General features: G+C 42.0%; 1 protein-coding gene across 1 annotated transcript; it reads right to left on the reverse strand.

Moving 5' to 3' along the window:
* Window positions 1-3,606: 3,606 nt before the first annotated feature.
* LOC135313027 (histone RNA hairpin-binding protein-like) lies at window positions 3,607-18,513 on the reverse strand. Its single transcript, XM_064448955.1, has 11 exons — window positions 18,356-18,513; window positions 16,562-16,678; window positions 14,678-14,782; window positions 13,814-13,933; window positions 11,158-11,307; window positions 10,210-10,347; window positions 9,671-9,787; window positions 8,637-8,744; window positions 8,115-8,228; window positions 7,677-7,790; window positions 3,607-4,957 (listed from the first exon to the last, which is right to left on the reverse strand). The coding sequence occupies exons 1-10, from the start codon at window positions 18,418-18,420 to the stop codon at window positions 7,685-7,687; spliced, it is 1,140 nt and encodes a 379-aa protein (XP_064305025.1). The 5' UTR covers window positions 18,421-18,513; the 3' UTR covers window positions 3,607-4,957; window positions 7,677-7,684.
* Between the last annotated feature and the right edge of the window lie 626 nt (window positions 18,514-19,139).

Raw genomic sequence — 19,139 nt, forward strand, 5'->3', positions numbered from 1 at the left:
GTCATACCAAAACTCGGTATTTAGGGATATGAGACCATTTCAAAAGCTGCAATTAGGTTTTTTTTTTTTTTCCTTTAACTTACGTATTTGTTTAGTAAGGTTGCAACCACCACCGCAGCTCTCAAGAATCTCTGCTCTTGGGCTCATTCAAAGACTGGACACTTAAACACTTGCAAGATCAGCAATGAATTGTGTTGGATGGAAGGCAGAAGTGGCAAACAAAAGTTGTTTGTTTGTTTGGGTTTTTTTCAGCAGCTTAACACAAAAGCAACTACCAAAGCCCAGCAACAGGTTTTGGAGAGACTTTAAGTATATATTGGCAGGTGGTGTTTTGGGTTTTTTTTTAATGAAGATACTTCATGTGCAGCAAGGTTGGAACGTATATTGAGAGGGAGAATTTGCATCTCTACTGTAAAAACGAAGCATCATTTCACAAAGTACAACTTTCTCTTGCAATTTTTACAGAAATGAAAGTGAAAGATGCCTGCCAGTCTGACTTGTGTTTCCGGTCACCATTTACACAGAATCGGAGCTCTTGTTGTCCACAAGCTGGGTGGAAAGGACAGTCACCCGGCACAGTGGGTGGCAGTACACACCTTCACGTGCCAGGAAGAAGGAATTGTCCAAACAGCAGCTAAAAAAAGGATGTTGCTTTGGATCTGTATTATTTAAAGTAGTTAAGACAGTCACCAGAGGAACAGCACCCGCAATATGCAATACATACCTTAGTCTTTCTGCTTCTTCACCACACGCTCCCATTAATTCCAGGCCTCTAGTCTCACATCGTGAGTAGTTCCAGGAACATGTTTATTTCTTCCTGTTACCTGATCTTTTTTGCAGAGCTCAGTAGAATGGCCTACAGGAACACCCCAGCTGAAGTCTGGTAAACAACCGGGAAGCCCTTCTTACCCCCCATTCAGTTTGCTGATATAAAAAGGGACTTTCTTCAAGGCTGTGCAAAAGCATACAACACAGTACCTACACCTGCTTTTAACTCTGGGTGTAAGAGCAAGGGTAGGAAGGTAGAGGTCAGGTACAGGCCCCCAGATCAGCACAGTTAAAACCGCTGAATTATCTTCTGCCAGAGATCACTGCAGTATTACATATGTGGTATTGCAGGCCAAGAGGAAGCACCTGCTCAGGGAAGCTCAGAATCGTGCAGATGTGTTGAAGATCCTCTTCACGGTGACTTCACAAAGCTCACCACACATTGCCTTGTTAAAAGTGAAACGCACACTATTTTTTCCAAAAAGGCACAAATGTTATTCAACCGCTTGGTTGATTATTTTTTTTTGCAATGCTGTGCCAGACAACAGAAGGATGAATACACACAGACACTCACATTAACCTCCCAGCAACACTAACAGCTTCAGAAGTGGAAAGACGACTGCTCCCTGCCAGCCTACCTTGCAAACTGCACCAGGCCAGGCCAGGCCAGCAGTCTTCAGACAGTAATTTGCAATGGCTTTTAGAAATTGAAGTTTGAAATCTCAGCAGCTGGCTTACTTTCTGTTGAATTTCTTTGCATTATTTTGCCTGACTTTTCAATGGTTTTACACCATTTTTCCCCATTTGTGAATGCACTGAATTAAAATGCATCTGCATTCTCATTATATGTATGTATCTCAAAGACTTTTGCTAAGTATGTGTTTGAAAATGCTGTTTTAGCTGTTTAATAATGCTTTTTGGGTGGAATGTCTGCATACCTAGTGCTCCTGGCTGAAAACAGTAGCACTTTGAGAAGAGGTAAAGGAGAACTGTGTTCACTTTCCATCAACTCATTGGTTTTTAACTCAGAGGTTGTACACAGGTCCTGTATTTTTCTCCTCAGAGATCTCTGTTGTAGGGTCTCCAAAATGCCTGCCTTTGGGCGGTAAGAGTCAGGCTGGCTCTGCGCTCAGAAAAACACTAAGATCTGAAAATAGTACAATGCGAGGGATTTATCTTGCAAGTTCCTTTCCCTGGGGAATAATTGTACAAACTCGCACATCTGTGTGGCACCTGCGTAAACATCCACACTCCTGCAGGGAAGTTTGCAATGCTAGCACCTCTCCTTTCCCACGCACCGCTGTGGAAAACAGAACTGTGTTCCTGAACCAAGGACATGCTCGAAGTTCTGCATAGGTTCAAAACACACAAATATTTTCTCCAGCCTTGCTCTGAGATAAGATGACTCGATCAGCATGTTTACCTGAAAGCTTCCAAGTGAGCCAGATAGAGGACAGCTCCAGCCCAGAAGCCATGCGGTACTTTCAGCATCATGCTACGCACAAATTAGATTCAGTTTATCAGGCAGAACTTTCTGCTGTAACACAGCGTAGGGATTACAGCTGCCTTGCATCTTTCATTCCTTGGCAGCAAGGAAAATCCTTCAGAAAACCACTTTCACACCACAGTGGGAGTTTTAAGGGGAGCAAGAGATATCCTCATCACTGTGACCTCAGAGGAGCAGTTTTAAAACCAAAGTACACGAAACCAATGGCATTTCAGAACTGCTAGTGAAGGACTGTTTCTACGAGCACACATAATGTATCACCTGTAAGGAGATTCTCCCAGTGCAAGCATGCCAACAGAAGATATATGTAACTTTTTGGAAGAAATTTAAACTTAGCTGGCGAAAGCCAGAGTTTATTTTGGCTTAATTATGAACTGAGCACAGCTTTATGCCAACCGAATTTAATTAAAATAGATAAAAACAATGCAAGGCTATCAAACACAAACTGGGGGTGGAGTGCCAGACTTCAGCTTTGCTTACCTCAGCTGTAAACTCTTATGTCAAATAGCCTTGGATAGATAAACAAGCAAATGGACGGATTGCATTCCAGTTTTAACTCCTGTTTAGACTGATGAGGGTACTGTTACTAATTAGAACACATTACAATGGTTCTACATCCAGTGGCAGCTCTGCACAAAATAACTTTAGCAGACCTCAAACCTTACCTGCTCAGTATCATTCCTTTCCTTGTGCTATCATGGTTTGTCTAATCATACAGAACCTGGATTAGGGGATAAATCTGCCCAAAATTTAACCGACACAGGCAGGTTGGTTATTCTAGTTCTAGTCTAAGTATCTTCAACCAAGAAATATAAGATCTTTTAAGGACTGCTGAATTACAAATCCTATAGATTTGTGTCCATAAATCCACTGCGGGCCCCGACCACCACAAGCGGAAGCTTAAGGGCTCTGACAGCTGAGCTTAAGTATTTCATGACAGCCTACTCCTCTCACCTAGCAGCTCCATCCTTTCCAAGGGGACACCTTTCTCACAGCAGAATGTGCCTGGGGGCTTCAGCTGCTCCCTTCCACTAGATTACAATGCACTGAATAGAAGTTCGTGACAAGATATCAAAATACAAACTGGGGGGTTCAACACAACCCAAGTTGTACTGTCAACTCCCTACATGAGTCTGATTTAGTCTCTGAAAAGTCCTCCTGCCTCCTTTCAGCAAGGACTGGAAAAAAAAAAAATCACAAAAAAACCCAAAACAAAACAAACACCACACCCCCAAAATAAACAAAGCACCCTAAAACAAAGGGCTACCAAACCCACATATTCCTTTTATAATGAAACTCCGACAACACAGCAACAAAAGCAGACTAACAGGGATTTTTAAAGTCTTTAATTCTTCTGCATAAAGACAAAACACCAAAAGTGTAACACATTCCCTTATTTACAATCATCATAAATCACATGGAAGCATGCACACTGGAACAACGAAGTTCTAAATATTACTTCTTAAAAAAAGTCCTGTACAGATGCATTCCTTGTATACATACCCTCCGTGCTCTGCAGTGCGTGACCGAGCCACCCTTGTGCTGGGACACTACCAAACCCCATGCCTGAGCATGCCTGGAAACAACATTTTGGAAGGGACAGGGAGTTTTTTCTGGGGAAGCAACTTGCTTCCAACTTCAGCAGCACTATGGGCTTTTGGCCCGTGGTTACACGGCCAGCCCCACAGTAAGGCTGCTGTGTGTCATCCCTGGCACTGCCACAGTTCTGCAGCAGCCTTGTGAAGAGCCAAACTGAACTACTGTGAAGAGACAATTCCCTGCTCTAACGTTTGTATCCCAGTACACACTACGTAAAATGCCACAAGGACTGTCAAAAAAAATAATCTTGTAATTGGCACATGAATCGGGTCTAAACTCCACTGTAGCCTCAGCCCTCACTTTGACCTTCTGACCACAGTGCCTGAGTGAAACAAAGGAGAGCTTATCTCAACACCATGACCTTAGCCTTAACACCCCATGCCCAAGAGCAGCTCCAAACCTGCAAATACTGCTGCTCACCTCCAATTCCTGTAGGAATATCAGTCACTGAACTCATCCTCTTATACTCTCAGCAGTAGGTTGGCTCTTCGGGTCAAGCTGCAACACACGTAAGAGTAAAATCCAGGTATTTAGGCTGTGTTGCTGTTCACACTCATCCCTTTGAAGAGTGAGCTGATTTTGATAAGCCATCTACCTTTCCTTTCTCTTCTCTCACTAGGTTTAGGCAAATGCTAGCTTAATATCCTATCTCAGAGAACAGTAAATAAGCCAAACGGATGATCACCCAACTCAAAAGCTAAGAATAGCTTGTCTTTCACAACAGGAGAAAGGTGGAAATTATCTACATTATTTTGAAGCTGTTCTTCAGGTTGGATGTACAATTCTGGTCCAGTAGAGGAAACAGGGTTTAACTCCTTGATATTGGACCAATTCACCAGCATAACATTAACACACTCCAAGAAGCACGATCTCCAAATGGCAACACCAGGATCCATCAGCTGAAGTAGCCTTTACAATAAGATGTACATGGCATCTGCCAAAGCAGGTAAAGCAGAAACATTCTCACAAAAGCTTTAAGGAACATCCATCATCATCATCGTAGCACAGACTTAATGAAATCGAAGTTTTACGCTTGAGACAGAGCTTGCAGAAAACAATCTATCCTTAAAGATCTGGAGAAACCTAAACAAAAAAAAAGTAGAAAACAGCATTTTATAAATATGATATATTTAATCATTAATAGCAAAGCATTTAGTATCTTAAGCTGTAGTATTACAGTAGCAGTAAATGGAACAGAGTACTGCATACGGTGAGCTTAAGGCACAGTGTAAAAGACAAAGCCATACCATCCACACTAAAGAAAGTTACAGATAGTATAACATTTCAGCACGTAAGTTATTGGAAAAACAAAGGGAAGACTACATACCCTGTACTCTAAAGTATTTGTCAAAGAGAAAATGAAGTAGTTAAGCCTATCTTTTCTAACCCCTCACAACCTTTCCACCTATACGTCGTTGTCGATTCATAAAATACATTTTTCTCTCAATTCTAATTAACCTGCCATATCTTAAGTGTCCTGCTAAGTTTTTTCTTTCCTTTAAAAAACAACCAGATATATTCAAAATTATAGACATTTAACCAGGCTCCAAACAGCATTTATTTTTCCTGTTTAAGACAGAAATTGTCTTTCAGCAAAAAGGTGAGTGGTGTGGAGTTCTACAATGTAACCCTTGGTTTTCAAGCAACATTCACTTTCCACAGATAAAGTTCCTCCCATTTGAAAGTTAGGGCTCATCAAACCTAAACACCATGATTAAAGGCAGTGTCTCTGTTAATATTGATCTTTGCACCCCAGGAAACCAGTGTTTTGCTGCACAGAGAAGCATTTAATTCACTTTCTCTTACATGTCACAAAGATAGTACTCCTCACTAGAGACAAAGACAATTGCAAAGCAGCTAAATATCAACTGACTATGTAGAAGACCAGAATAGAATAGAATCATTCAGGTTGGAAGAGACCTCTAAGATCATCAGGCTCAACCATTAACCCAGCACTGCCAACTCTACCACTAAACCATGTCCCTTCGTGCCGTGTCTACAGATCCTTTAAATACCTCCAGGGATGGTGACTCAACCACTTTTCCCTGGGCAGCCTGTTCCAATGCCTGACAACCTTTTTGGGGAAGAAATTGTTCCTAATATCCAGTCTAAACCTCCCCTGGTGCAACTTGAGGCCTTTCCCTCTCATCCTATCGCTTGTTACTAGGGAGAAGAGACTGACACCCCCTTCGCTACAACCTCCTTTCAGGTTGTTGTAGAGAGAAATGAGGTCTCCCCTGAGCCTCCTCTTCTCCAGGCTAAACAACCCCAGATATCCTCCTCAGGAGACTTGTGCTCCAGAGCCTTTACCTCCTTCGTTGCCCTTCTCTGGACACGCTCCACCACCTCAATGTCCCTTTTCTACTGAGGGCCCCACAGGGGCACTATCACCTCCCTGCTCCTGCTGGCCACACTATTCCTGATACAAGCCGAGATGCTGTTGGCCTCCTTGGCCACCTGGGCACACCGATGGCTCATGTTCAGCCGGCTGTCAACCAGCACCCCCAGGGCCTTTTCCTCCAGGCAGCTCTCCAGCCACTCCCCCCCAAGCCTGTAGCGTTGCATGGGGTTGTTGTGACCCAAGTGCAGGACCTGGCACTCAGCCTTGTTAAACCTCATACAATCGGCCTTGGCCCATCGATCCAGCCTGTCCAGATCTCTCTGCAGGGCCTTCCTACCCTTGAGCACATCAACACTCCTGCCCAACTTGGTGTCATCTGCAGACTTACTGAGGGTGCACTCCACCCCCTCATCCAGATCATTGATAACGATATTAAACAGAACTGGCCCAAGACTGAGACACTATAAGGCTCTTATATGCTCATGTGAGAAAGACTCTCTTAACTGTGATGTACAGATGCATGCTTCTTTTACCTGCACATTTCACCTTATGTTGATTGCACATATGCTGACTGTAAACCTCTTCCTCTTTCAGTGCAGATCTTATGCGACTGCACCGGTTTTCCAAGGATGATCTCAGACTATATCCCTATTCTTCAAATCATTCTCTGTCACAGGTGAAAGTCCTTCTTCTTCAATACTTCTATATACAAAGAGAGACTAGATATTTTCAAATATTGAATTAGCACTTTAGAAAAGCGAATCCATATTAAGTCTTATTCGTGCTCAAAGATTTTAAGTTTAAAAAAAAAAATATCAATAAAGTCAAGAGAAAAACCATTAGCACAATTTTAAAAGCTCTATCTTCATTTCCACATATTGTTATAATTTAAATCCCAAGTATCGTAAAACTAATTGTGTGCCATATTCTGAATGAGTTTTATTACGCAAAATATTCCAAGGTGACTGTTAAACAGACATTTATATCGTAGTCTGTAATATTTCAGAGCCTACATTAAACGTAGATCAAAGATAATCAAATTACACAAAAGACTATCTGCTAGTAAAAGCTGTTTGACTCAAGATACTACCCATCCTATTAACGCACCACAGGAATCTAAAGTCCAAGAGAAAATTTTCATTGAAACCTACTGCTGCAAATGCAAAGTTGTGACTTCATCACAAAAATACTAAAAGGCAGAAAAGCTGCTACTGAAATAATTAAAAAGACTGGCATTTTTCATTTGGGTGATAAGATAAAACATGTTTCCTGGCTGAATGGGCAAATATTTCAATTTACCAAGTCTGATGTATTAGATCTTTTAATTAAGGTGCTGCATTAAACAAAAAAAGGATGGGATATAATACAACTGATCTGCTTGAACGGCTGGATTCTGTTGAACAATACTGCATACGGGCTGCTGAAACAGAGTAAGTGAAATAAGTAGTCAGATGAATTCACCTCGGTATTTAAATTTTTTTCCTCATTATTCCATCTTCAGCACTTGCACTTCCCCATCCTGTTTCAGGGTATTCTGACTGATGTCCTTCCAATAAACTGCTACAAAGTTTGAGCCTACAGATTAAAAAAAACAACCCCGAAGACTAAGTGGCTTTATTATGGTAACCTTTTTTTCCTATTACATGCAGCTACAACCTGCTATTTACTCTATTAGAATAAATAGAGTATTAGAGTATGTTTTCATGTTATAGTCTAATAAAGACAGAATTTACCATGCAACATATAAATACTGGACAACACATCCCTAAGAAGAATAGTAAAAATAAAATAATCCATGTTTATAATAAAAGCTTGGATTGAAATACAGGAATAAGGCAATTATGCTTCCAAAATAATACATAAAAACCGAGTCCCTGACTGAGAAGCTGCATTTTATACCTCTCCAGCTTGCAGTCCGTATCTCTGCAAGTTTTGCTGTCAGGCAGAAAGAAGTTGGTTTTTTCCTGTTTCTGATTGTTCCATCCTGAAGAACAACTGGCTGGAACTGGGTCACTGCATAAAAACAAACCGCTATCATTATTGTCAGCTACAAAACAACTTAATCTCTCAGGAGACAGAAGCTTTCAGCTCCTGGGCTTAGCAACTGACAGACTAGCAACAATCACAGGGACCAATTCCGTAAAATGCCATTGCTTTCCATTAAGACAAAGAGAGTGAAAGGTGCTCAGCATCTTCCAGCATTATTTAATGGCAGAAGCAGCAGAAAGCAATAGATGGAGAGTCAGAGTGGGAAAAGCCAAGAAAACTCAAAGAACAAAACCACCACCAAACATACCACATGTTGGAGGAAGCGGGGCGGCGGGAATTGTATTAGACAGTGAAGGAAAAGGAAAGTAAAAAAAACAGAGGACACCTTCACAGCACAAGCAATAAACAAAAAAACATAGTAATCATTATTACCTTGTTATTTCTATACCATGTTGTACTGTCATTACTTCATCATTTTCACCAAAGGCTTCCCACTCTGAGCACTTTGAAAAAGCCTCCTGATGTCCTGGTTCAGTAAGACTAGAAAGAAAGTGAAATGGTCTAAACCATGGACCTTTGTGTCACAGTTCCTCTTAATTCTTCTGAAGATAAGGGGGGCTAACTAGAAAGGAAAAAGCCACACCTGTATAAACATTTTTACTAAGGTTAGTGAGAAAAGCCTACTAAACCCCAAAAAACTTAAATCATTGTTCCAGTTTTCATGTGGTTCTGACAAAACCTCTATGGAGTTAAACCATGCTCTCTTCTACATAGCCTATCATTTCTCATTCATGGGAAGACTTCTTATGCAGCAGCTAGGAAAGGGGGGAAAAAAGGAAACATGATTAAGACCAATCACTAGAGAAGTATTTTAATTCCTGAACAACTCAGAATAAAGAAGGTGTTAGCCTGAAAAACCCTACCCTTCTGTTATCCATTTTGAACATTAACTTCACTCTGTCCCAGTCTCACGCTGGGTAACTAATTCCTTGTTCCAACAAGCATTTTCTTCCATACCATCTTTCATAAAGCAGGGAAAAGCTTAATCAAAATACACAAAGCTTCTTTCACATCCCTTCATGAACACATGTTCTCTGTAACATCTGTAGCAAACTTATCATGGCAAAAATTAAACAAGCAGCAAGATTCAGTATTCACTGGCAGACTTATATTTCAGATTACAACCTCTGAAGCAGAAACCAGGTTCCATGAGAAATCAAGAACAACACATTAGTGTTGCCTAAATCTACACCAAATATAACCTGCTGTATCTTCTGATACTGAAGTTTCTTTACCTTTGCAGTGGACCATTGTAAATATTTGCTGTCATGCAACAGTTCCTCATTAACTGCACACGTATGTAGATAAAATTAAAGCTATTAACAAATGGAGGGATAAATACGAGCCATATTTCAAAAGTTGGTTCATGGTATCAATGAATCTCCACATGGAGTATCATTTCATACCTTTCCAGTGTGTGGTACATATGCATGTAATGGGTTTTGCTCTTTGAAACGACAGAGGAGTCAGAATTGTTTCTTTTTCTGCGTTTCCATACTGGAGAAGAATCCGGAGAACAGGAACTACAAAAATAAGACATAGATCTTATACATATAACACTTCAACTCAGTTTAAATGCTTATCAGAGTTCTACAAAATCATGGCACATGCTGTGAGCTGAAAAACACTGCCTTTTTCTCCTGTTAATCATGCAATTCTATAATGCCGGTGATTTTTCCACATTCAATGCTCTGTACCAGTGATGGACTACATTCAACAGCAAAAGTGCCAAACTCCAGATCTGAGCGTTAACTGCCCTCCCTCATTAAGCATCTCCTAAAAAAACCTGACAGCATCAGCAAGTATTGAATTATTTCAGTCTATAATATAATCTATAAGTCATAAGTCTCTATAATCTGTAAGACTTATAAGTCTGTAAGTCCTACTTTCTGACTACAGTAATAAAATATTTCAATGAGTTAACCACAAAAGTTTTCTCTCGTACCTCTCTGGTGTGTAGTCAGTCTGTCTGCATTCGTCTTCACACTCATTTCTCTTCTGCTTTTCATCAAATACAAGGGAGCCAGAAATGTCCTGATCTTTGCAGAACCATTCCTGAGAACTGCCTGAGGGTTCTGTACTACTAAAAACAGAAAAGAAAAAAAAGGATTTAAAATGCTACCCATCTTGCTTACCACTCCAAGCAGGAGACAGTTAAGCTGCAGTAATAACTAAAGGTTCATCTCTGACATTCAAATGGTGCAAAGAACTGCAGCTCCCACCGTAAGGCAATTACAACACAGTTAAAACTATTTACACAATGCAGTTACAGAGCTAATAGATTTCCACTCTTCTTCTCCCAATTTACTAGTCACAACCTTGTAAAGTATTAGGTGGTGTCAGTTAGTGGAGCCAGCCTTGTTAAAGAAATTCAGAGTTCTGAAAAGATATTAAAAAAAATCCGTCTTGAACACAACTGCCACTCTCTTGCAGAGAACACAGAAATCTCTCTCCAAACTTCTTACACTTCTCAAATCCTCTAACATGTTTTTATTGCGGGAGAAAGCTGGTTCCACTGACATCAGAAAAAGGAAAGATGGAAAGGTTATCAAGGTCAAGGAACAGTAATCACTGAATTTCTGCTTATGTCTATCCCTTTCTAGAAAAATCGCTTTACCTTGTGCTGACCAGCATAAACACACAGGGGAAGGGAGTGTACTACTGCAGACAGACCAAAAGCCTTCTTTCCCACAGTGCCTTACTGGAGATGAATTTAGACTAAATAATGGGAGTACCTTGAAGACTAACAGAGCTCAAAAGGAAACCAAGGGCTTCAGGGAGACTCCCATTTCTGAACCTGATCTCTTGCTCTCAGTTAGGAATGCTCTAAAGGAAACTGAAAGTCCTCCTATGAAGCAAGAGACACGAGCTGACTTAGTTCACCCATACACACACTGGCTGCAGATCCCAAGTTTCTTCAGCAGGAGGATCCCAGGCATGCAGTGCTATCTTCCACAGCCTGATCTGCTGGTCCCAGGATCTACGGCTGTACTTCTTAAATTTGTTGGGAGTTCTAGGATGAACTCCTGGTATTCGCTGATTCCTGTAAATACATGGTAATGCTTGTATTTCAGGACATGATTTTAATTCTTAAAAAAAAAATCCTAAGCCCATCAGATCACATAAGCATCAGTAGCCCAATAAATAAAAATTTCATATTTTTAAACACTTAACTGAAATGGGTATATTCTAAAATAGAGTCAAGAACAGACCACACAAGCAACAGTTAACAATAACACGGTGAATCAGATCAGAGGTTCATCCAGTCCAGCACCGACAGCTACCAAAAGCAGATCCCTACTGGCCACGGACAAATATGAAACAGAAGCAGCATAACTCACATCCCTTCAGTAGTATCCTAGTCTCCAGCTACTTCTATCTCAGTTTTCCTGTGTCAGGTGCAGTTTGTATTTATTATTATGCCGAGTCTGGCTGGGTTGGAGTTAACTTCCTTCACAGCAGCCCCGGTAGTGCTGTGTTTCAGATTTATGGCTAAAGCAGTGCTGATAACACACTAATTTATGACTGTTGCTGAACAGTGCTTGCACAGCTTCCAGGCCTTTTCTTCTTCCCACTCTGCCCTGCTCCCTCCTGTACCCACTAAGTTCAGGGTGAACAAGAACTTGAGAGGGGAAACCGCTGGGACAGCTGAGTTGTATTACCCGAAGAGGTACTCCATACCATGTAATGTCATGCTCAGCAATAACAAGCAGGGCAGAGGAAGAAGAGGAGGAGCTTTCCAAAGCGGCCACTGCTCAGAGACTGTCAGGGCACCACTCTGCTTGTAGGAAGTAGGGAGTGATTGCATTTGCATCTCTTGCTCCCCCCCCCCTTTCTTTCCTTTACCTGTTAAACTGCCCTCACCTCAATCTGTCGGTTTTCCAGATTTTGCTCTTCCTATTCTTTCCCCACCCCACTGGGGAGAGGGAGGGAGCCAGTAGCTGTGTGGATACTCAGCTGCTGGCAGGGGCCAACCCACAAGTATCTTCAGCCAACTTTTATTTTGCCACTGTCCATACATCACTAGAATTCCAGCAATCCCCACTGTAAATAGCATTTGTCTTCTGGGAGTACAGAAAACAAAGTACCCACATTCTCTGGGTAAAAAGTAAATTATATATATGCCTTTCCACTGAATCCATGCTGGGCACACACTATAACAATGGGGACCACCCAATGGCTGGAAGTGCTGTTTCTCAGATGGTATCCCAAACCCAGATCCTGACCACCACAGAATACTGCAGAGCTCACTCAAAATATATCTTCAGCACAAAATAATCCTGTTTAGTCCTACCATACTGGAGACAGCTTTAAGCCTGGGGGTGGGGAAAAAAAAATGTTACAATAATGTTTTAAATCACACAAAGTACCTATTCTCAAGTGGTTCCCCTTACCAGCTCCAGAGATCAATGTACTCAGCCATAACACTTTTTGTAAGATCAACAGATCCCTGCTAAGGAAGAGTATTGTAAATTATCCCGTTAAAATGCCACCCAGAACGCTTTTTTTAAAGTTTATCCCATGCTTTTTCTGAACGTTGTTCTCACCCTTCCCTATTCTCCACCTATGATTTAACTGATCACAGTACAGCTATGCAAATGGGAGGCATCGCCATAAGGCTATCTGCAGTCCTACCACTAACGACAAAATACCAAAAAACAAAACCAAAACAAAAATCACAATTCACAAAGCAATCCAAGACTCTCTGAAGAAAAAAGTGTTACTGAAGATGCAATCATGATATTGTGAGATACCTGTGATCATTTATCATATACGTTGTTTATTTTTAGTCATCTAGTCTAATCTTTCAAGTTTTGCTCAACAAGCTTGCAGTGTTCACTGCACTCAGCAGGCAATTTTCACAACAGACTCTCACAGGTAGAATCCACAGAAAGCCAGCAACTGTAAGCAGCAAGCCATTTTGAGAAAAACACCTCTAAAATACACCTCAAAACAAAACCCAAGAACACAGATGCACACCCTCACATTAGTGCAGACTAGCTTCTGAATCTCAATAGCTCTGCTGTAAGCAGAGGGCGGTGGCTAAGAAATCTTGATTTAAGTATCACAATTCACAAACTCTGAGTGGAATGACAGAGAAAGCAAGAAATCCAGGTTTTGATTTGTTAGTTACTGATGAATTATTGAAGACTGGTTTCCCTTACCAAAACTTAAATACAAAGCTTTATTCAGTCCTCATTCAAAGTTGTAATTTCCTGGTATTAATTAACTTGACACTGGCCTAGCAACACAGTCACCAGAAGTGTCGCAGGGAGCTGATTAATAAGGAATTTATTTAAAGTACATTTGCAGCTAGCAACAGCAATACACAAAGAGAACATTTAGCTTTAAATTTTCCCAAATTAAATTTGCTCGTATGCAGAAAATACCTGGTTTCTCTTTAACAAAAATAAATTGATTCAAGTTTTCTTCTTTTCTCCACTTACCGTTCATATAATTTTAAGAGGACTAAAGCTGTGTGCTGACCTACACACACATCAGGAACAAATAAGAGTTTATTTGGAAATGCGCAACACAGTGCAACTTACTTTGGAACTTCTTTAATGTATCTGTCATATGCAAGGGTATTTTTTCCAAAATTGATCTGTTTTTGTCTTCTTCTGAGAACCACTTCATCTGTTTCCCTTTCAGATGGATTAGCATAATCACTTGAAACAGAATTTAAAAATAAAAATTAGAATTAAGGTGAAAAGAACCTTAATAGCTTTAAAACAAGTTATATAAACATGTGCTCTAGAACTGCATGTATTCTTACTCTGATAGGCAGGAAGCACAACTCTTACTTGCCCAGTTTACTGAAGTGAAAATTGTGCTAACCAAATGAATCATTAGGACAAGAAGAGTAGGTTTTGAAAGCTCATGCAATTGCTCAGGTTTGTGACAAGTAAACCTACACCTGAGGGTACTCGTGCTAACGCTGCCTCACTAGAAGCTTATAGCTAGTCCTACAGCAAGGAAATCAAATGATATGTGATTATTACAAGTGTGTGTAACAACTTCCTACCATAAATGTGAAAAAGTTTAAACTCTATTAAATGAAGATGGATAATAAAAAGGAGGCTAGCTTGAATGATCTAATAGACATTTTTCTCTCCAAGACTTGATGGCTGGTTTTCATTTTTCCTTTCACTATTACAGTATTTTCTCTTATGGGAAGTTGTAACTAATACGCAATTTAAGCTGAGAAAGGAAGAGAACCTGCGATAATCATACAAGTAGCTTTTGACATAAGACTTCTCAGTGCTACTCTCACCTCAAGGCTTTCATCAGGCTTGATATGAAACAGCTGGCTGTGTTTCAAAGGTTGGTTAACACATATAAAATAGTCAGAGATCATCAGATGGCTATTGCTAAAACTAACACAATAATAATAATAATTCTTCAATACCTACTTTGTCTTTTTTTTAGTTGATGTCCTCATTGTTTTGCCTTCTTCAATTCTACTTTCCCAGTCAGGGCTACCAGAAAGAGGCCTAGATTCTTCTGGTGTTGAAGAGCTGGAAAATAATGGGAATTCAACATGAACATTTGTTGCTTATAACGTATTTAATGAGCAGAAACGTCAATCGTGGGCAAAAACAGCTCCACAACCATAACACTGTGGGCATGCTCCTATCCTATTTCAGTTCAAAGTCAAACAAATTGAAAGATTTCAGCTCAAGCCACCTTCAGTAGCGATGTAGGATTATCAGCCTTACTTTGCAGGGAAAGAAAATGGTCATGAAGTGAGTTTCATGCCAGAACATAGACCTGACCACCTCTTAAAATACTCCCAGCTCAGCCAGTGTAAATGCTTCTCTCTATAGAGGACCTTCTCAATACTGCCATTCCACCAAAGACCACAATCCATGAAGTTACTTGAGGCAAAAATCATCAGTGTAGTCACTGCTCCTTGTCATCAGCTAAGGACTTCGTGAAGGACAGAGAAGATGCTTACGATATAGAAAAATGCCCATCACATCAGCAGAACTAACATTGTGCCAGGCACCATCATATCCCAACATATCATTTCAAGAATATAAACTCTGCTGTGTAAGGCCAAAAAGGGACGCAGGAGGCTCTTACTTAAATAATCAGTGGGATTACTGATGTTCTCTGAGTGAAGAAACACTTACCAGGTTCCTCATTAAGTTAAAAAAGATAATAAATGAAAACTATATAATGCTGTAATACTATGAAGGACTGAAAACTTCTCCTTTCAGTCTGCCTGCTTCTTTCAGTGTTAATGCCTCCACATTTAACATAAGTAAATCAGTAGGTTTAGGTTATAGTCTTACTTTCCCTAAGCAGTTTCACGTTGATAGATGAGATTACCATCCACGCTGCCAATGTCATTTTAAAACAACATAAAGATTCCACACTAAGAAGGAACATATTTCCTCAGCAAAAGAGAAATACAAAATGCTGCTAGCCCATCCAGTTCAACTCACAATCATAACATAGCATAGTATCTTTTATGATAGCAAAGACATAGAAAACACTCCTGAATACAAGGTCTTTCCTAAGCTCTTCAAAAGATTCATTTATTAACTGAAGCAATATTAAATATGTCATCAGAAATTACAATTGCCTTCATATAATGTAATACTCAGAGATGTATAAATTATATAAAAAAATGTTTTAATGTGCCCTCAGTAGAATATTTCACCTCTTCTAACTTTTCTACTGTTTTCTGCACATACCCAAGCACTCACCACTTTTCGTACTTCCTGTCAGACATTAAGATACTGATCTCAACCACTTCCTCCATCTGAGGTCTTAAGTCTAGAATATCCAAAAGCAAAGCAAAATACTCCTAGAACTACCTACAAAATTTGATCTCATTAAAAAATTGTACTGCATTACCAAAAAAAAAAAAAAAAGGTATTTATTCAAAACTGTAGTACAGCTGAATATACTGAGTGCACTGTCAAGTGAAGAGACAACATCATGGTTCTTCACGCACCTAAAAATGTGCAAGCAAAGCATAAAAAGTAACAGCATATTGCTTCAATGAGAGTTTTATACTAATGTTGAAGATTTCAGCAATAAAGGGCTTAAACTACTGCCTCAGTATATACAATGTCTCTCTTTCATATGAAATACTGGCTAATATCAGGGCATGTATTTCAATTAGCAAACTAAATGGTCTACCCCTGCATAATGCAGAGAACATTTGCCAACTCTGTGCTACTGTATTATTAGAAAACATTTAATCACATCCAAGGTTTTGTTGGATTCCTAAAGAAGACTGCAGCAAAGTGAAGATTTAAACAAACTTCACATTTATTCCTTACCTCTCCAGCCATTGGTCTAAATGTCTACAGTGATATTCACCAAATGCCAAAGAATCTGAATCATTCCAGCTTCTACATTCCTGTTCTTGATGCCAGCAGTGTCGATGTCGTACAGAACTAGAAAATAAGAATTCTCATCAGAAATCAAGTCACTGGTAGTCACTGAACATTGCCTATACAAAACAAATATGGACAATCTCAGCGTCATCATTTATAGTTAGAAAAAGCTCATTTGGCATAGATATGTGATTTGTGTCAACTTACTCATTCAGGCAACACTAACTTCACAAAGGTGTTAGACAATGCAATTGCTAAGAACAAAAAGGGGAAAAAATTCCACTGAGGACTGACACCAGTGTTTATGGAACTGCTGACATGTGCCAACATTCATAGACCATCTGCTGACAGCAATGAATTATTTGACATTTATATACTATTCTATCCAGCACTAAACTCATGGAAGAGGTAAATACAGAAACCTCACTTCAACACAGGAAAACAGAATGTCTAAGGAGAATTTGGTCAAATGTTTACGTGGGAAAAATTTTACACAGGAAATTCTTTACTAGACACTGCTGTGGAGTCCTTACAAGCAAGCATAGGACAAGGAGCTAGAGTGAAGTGCTTGCAACATGCTGGGAGGACAGCCAAAGACTGCTAAGGATTAAGTTATCTATACCTTCCTCCTTAGTTCTGGCAGCTGTAACACCTTAAATGATAGGTTACTAAACAAAACACCATCACAGCGTTTACTAAGATTAGACCTGGCTTCTGGGCTAAGGACCACACCTGCAAATTACCCACCACCCGCCTGAGAGATTGACCCTATACTGCAGGCTCCACACAGTAAGCATACTGGTATTCTGATGTGTAAGTGAGCAGCAAACATGCTGTTCTGTATGTGCGAGGTCTCTGCACTTTTTAAGACAACAGAGAGGGAAGGAACGTTTTTGTTATTTTAATCCTGGATTAACAACCTATGTTTTCCTTTCCTTCCTCCTCCGCCCTCACTGGCTTTGGGAGTTTCCTGCTCCCAGAGGGCTCAAAGTTACTGAGACACAGAACAAACAGCTTACTCATAACTGTGGATCTAGGCAAAAGGACGCTTTCGACACACTCTGTTTTTGCAAACGCAGTGAACAGATAAAACCTTTCTCTAAACACCTTCAACAACAATTACTCCATTTAGAAACTTAAACAAAAAAATAAAAAAAAGAAAAAAGCACACCTAGCATGCCTTAGGTACAACACTATCTGAAAAACTAGGGGAAAATTCTAACCGAAAATTATGCCTTTTCGAAACATCCCGGTACCTCTCCATCTGGAGAGCTCTGCCCTCGCCGCCCGCCCCAGCGTCGGCCTGAAGGCAGCCCAGTGACCCCCGGCCAGGCTCACGGCGGTTCACCCGAGCCCACACGCTGCTGCCGGGGCTGCGGTGCACCTCCCGCCCCGAGCACACCCTTCCCCACGGCCCCCAGAGACCATCGCAACCCCTGAGAGGAGACTCCCTCAGACAGGGCGGCCGCCCCAGGCCGCAGCAGCGGGAGCCTTCAGGGGAGGGCCGCAGTCCGCCTCCCCCCGCTACCCCTCGCGGGTACCGAGGAGGAGGAAGCGGCTGAAGGCGGGGAAGGGCGGACGAAGCCGAGGCTGCGCCCTCCCCCACAGCGCGTACCCTGGGACGGACAGCGCCACACCCCCGCCACGCCCACACGCCGGAGCCCCGTCCACAGACGCCCTGAAGGAGCAGTACCCCGCCGCGCCCCGGCCGCCCCAGCTCCCCGCGGTCACCCCCACCTGCGCAGCCCACCCGACTCCCCGCCGCCGGCGCGGCGCGGCGGGCCCCGCTGCCCGCCGAACATGGCTGAGGCGAGCAGCACTGCCGCCGCGGAACATGGCTGCGACCGCAGCGCGCAGGCGCCGCCCTCCCTCCCGAGAGGCGGCCGCGGAGGGCAACGCGCAGGCGCGGCATTCCGGCCGGGCGGGGCGGGGCGGGGCGGGGGGCGCGCGTGCGCACAAGGTCCCGTGAGGTGGGTTTGAGGGGGGGCTGAGGAGCCCGTGGCGTCTGTGAGGACGGGGAGGAACGTGTCCCTCCTGCTGGAAACCCCTCAGGGCGGGCGGAAGGCGCTGGGTCCGGCCGCCCCGGGGCGGTAGAGTGTAGCTTCCCTCACGCCCTGGGCATCATTTCTCTCAGGGCCTCTCCCTCGCCCCCAGCCAGCCTGGGGGGCAGCGGGAGCCCGGGCCCGCCCCGCTCCGCTCCCTGATCCAGCCAAAGCCCGGCTCCGACACACAGCGTTACCGCACTCGTCAGCCGAGGATTAGGTTTTGGCCAAGGTAGTCTTCGCTTAGATCTGGGGAGATAAATCGGCTCAGCAGAGCAGGTCGAGGCACCACAACGGGCACTCGAGAGAAAGGTGTCCCGCGTTTCATGCCATTAGTGAACGTGCTACGTTGCTCTGTTGCCTGTGCTTGTCAACATATCTGAGTAATGCCACGATAAAAAATTTTGTTACATACAGGACACGGCATTGCTATATGCCAGTGCTCCCCTGGAAAGGCAAATTTCTCGTCATTGCCTCTG

The sequence above is a fragment of the Phalacrocorax carbo genome, chromosome 4 (assembly GCF_963921805.1).
Source record: "Phalacrocorax carbo chromosome 4, bPhaCar2.1, whole genome shotgun sequence".
NCBI lineage: Eukaryota > Metazoa > Chordata > Aves > Suliformes > Phalacrocoracidae > Phalacrocorax > Phalacrocorax carbo.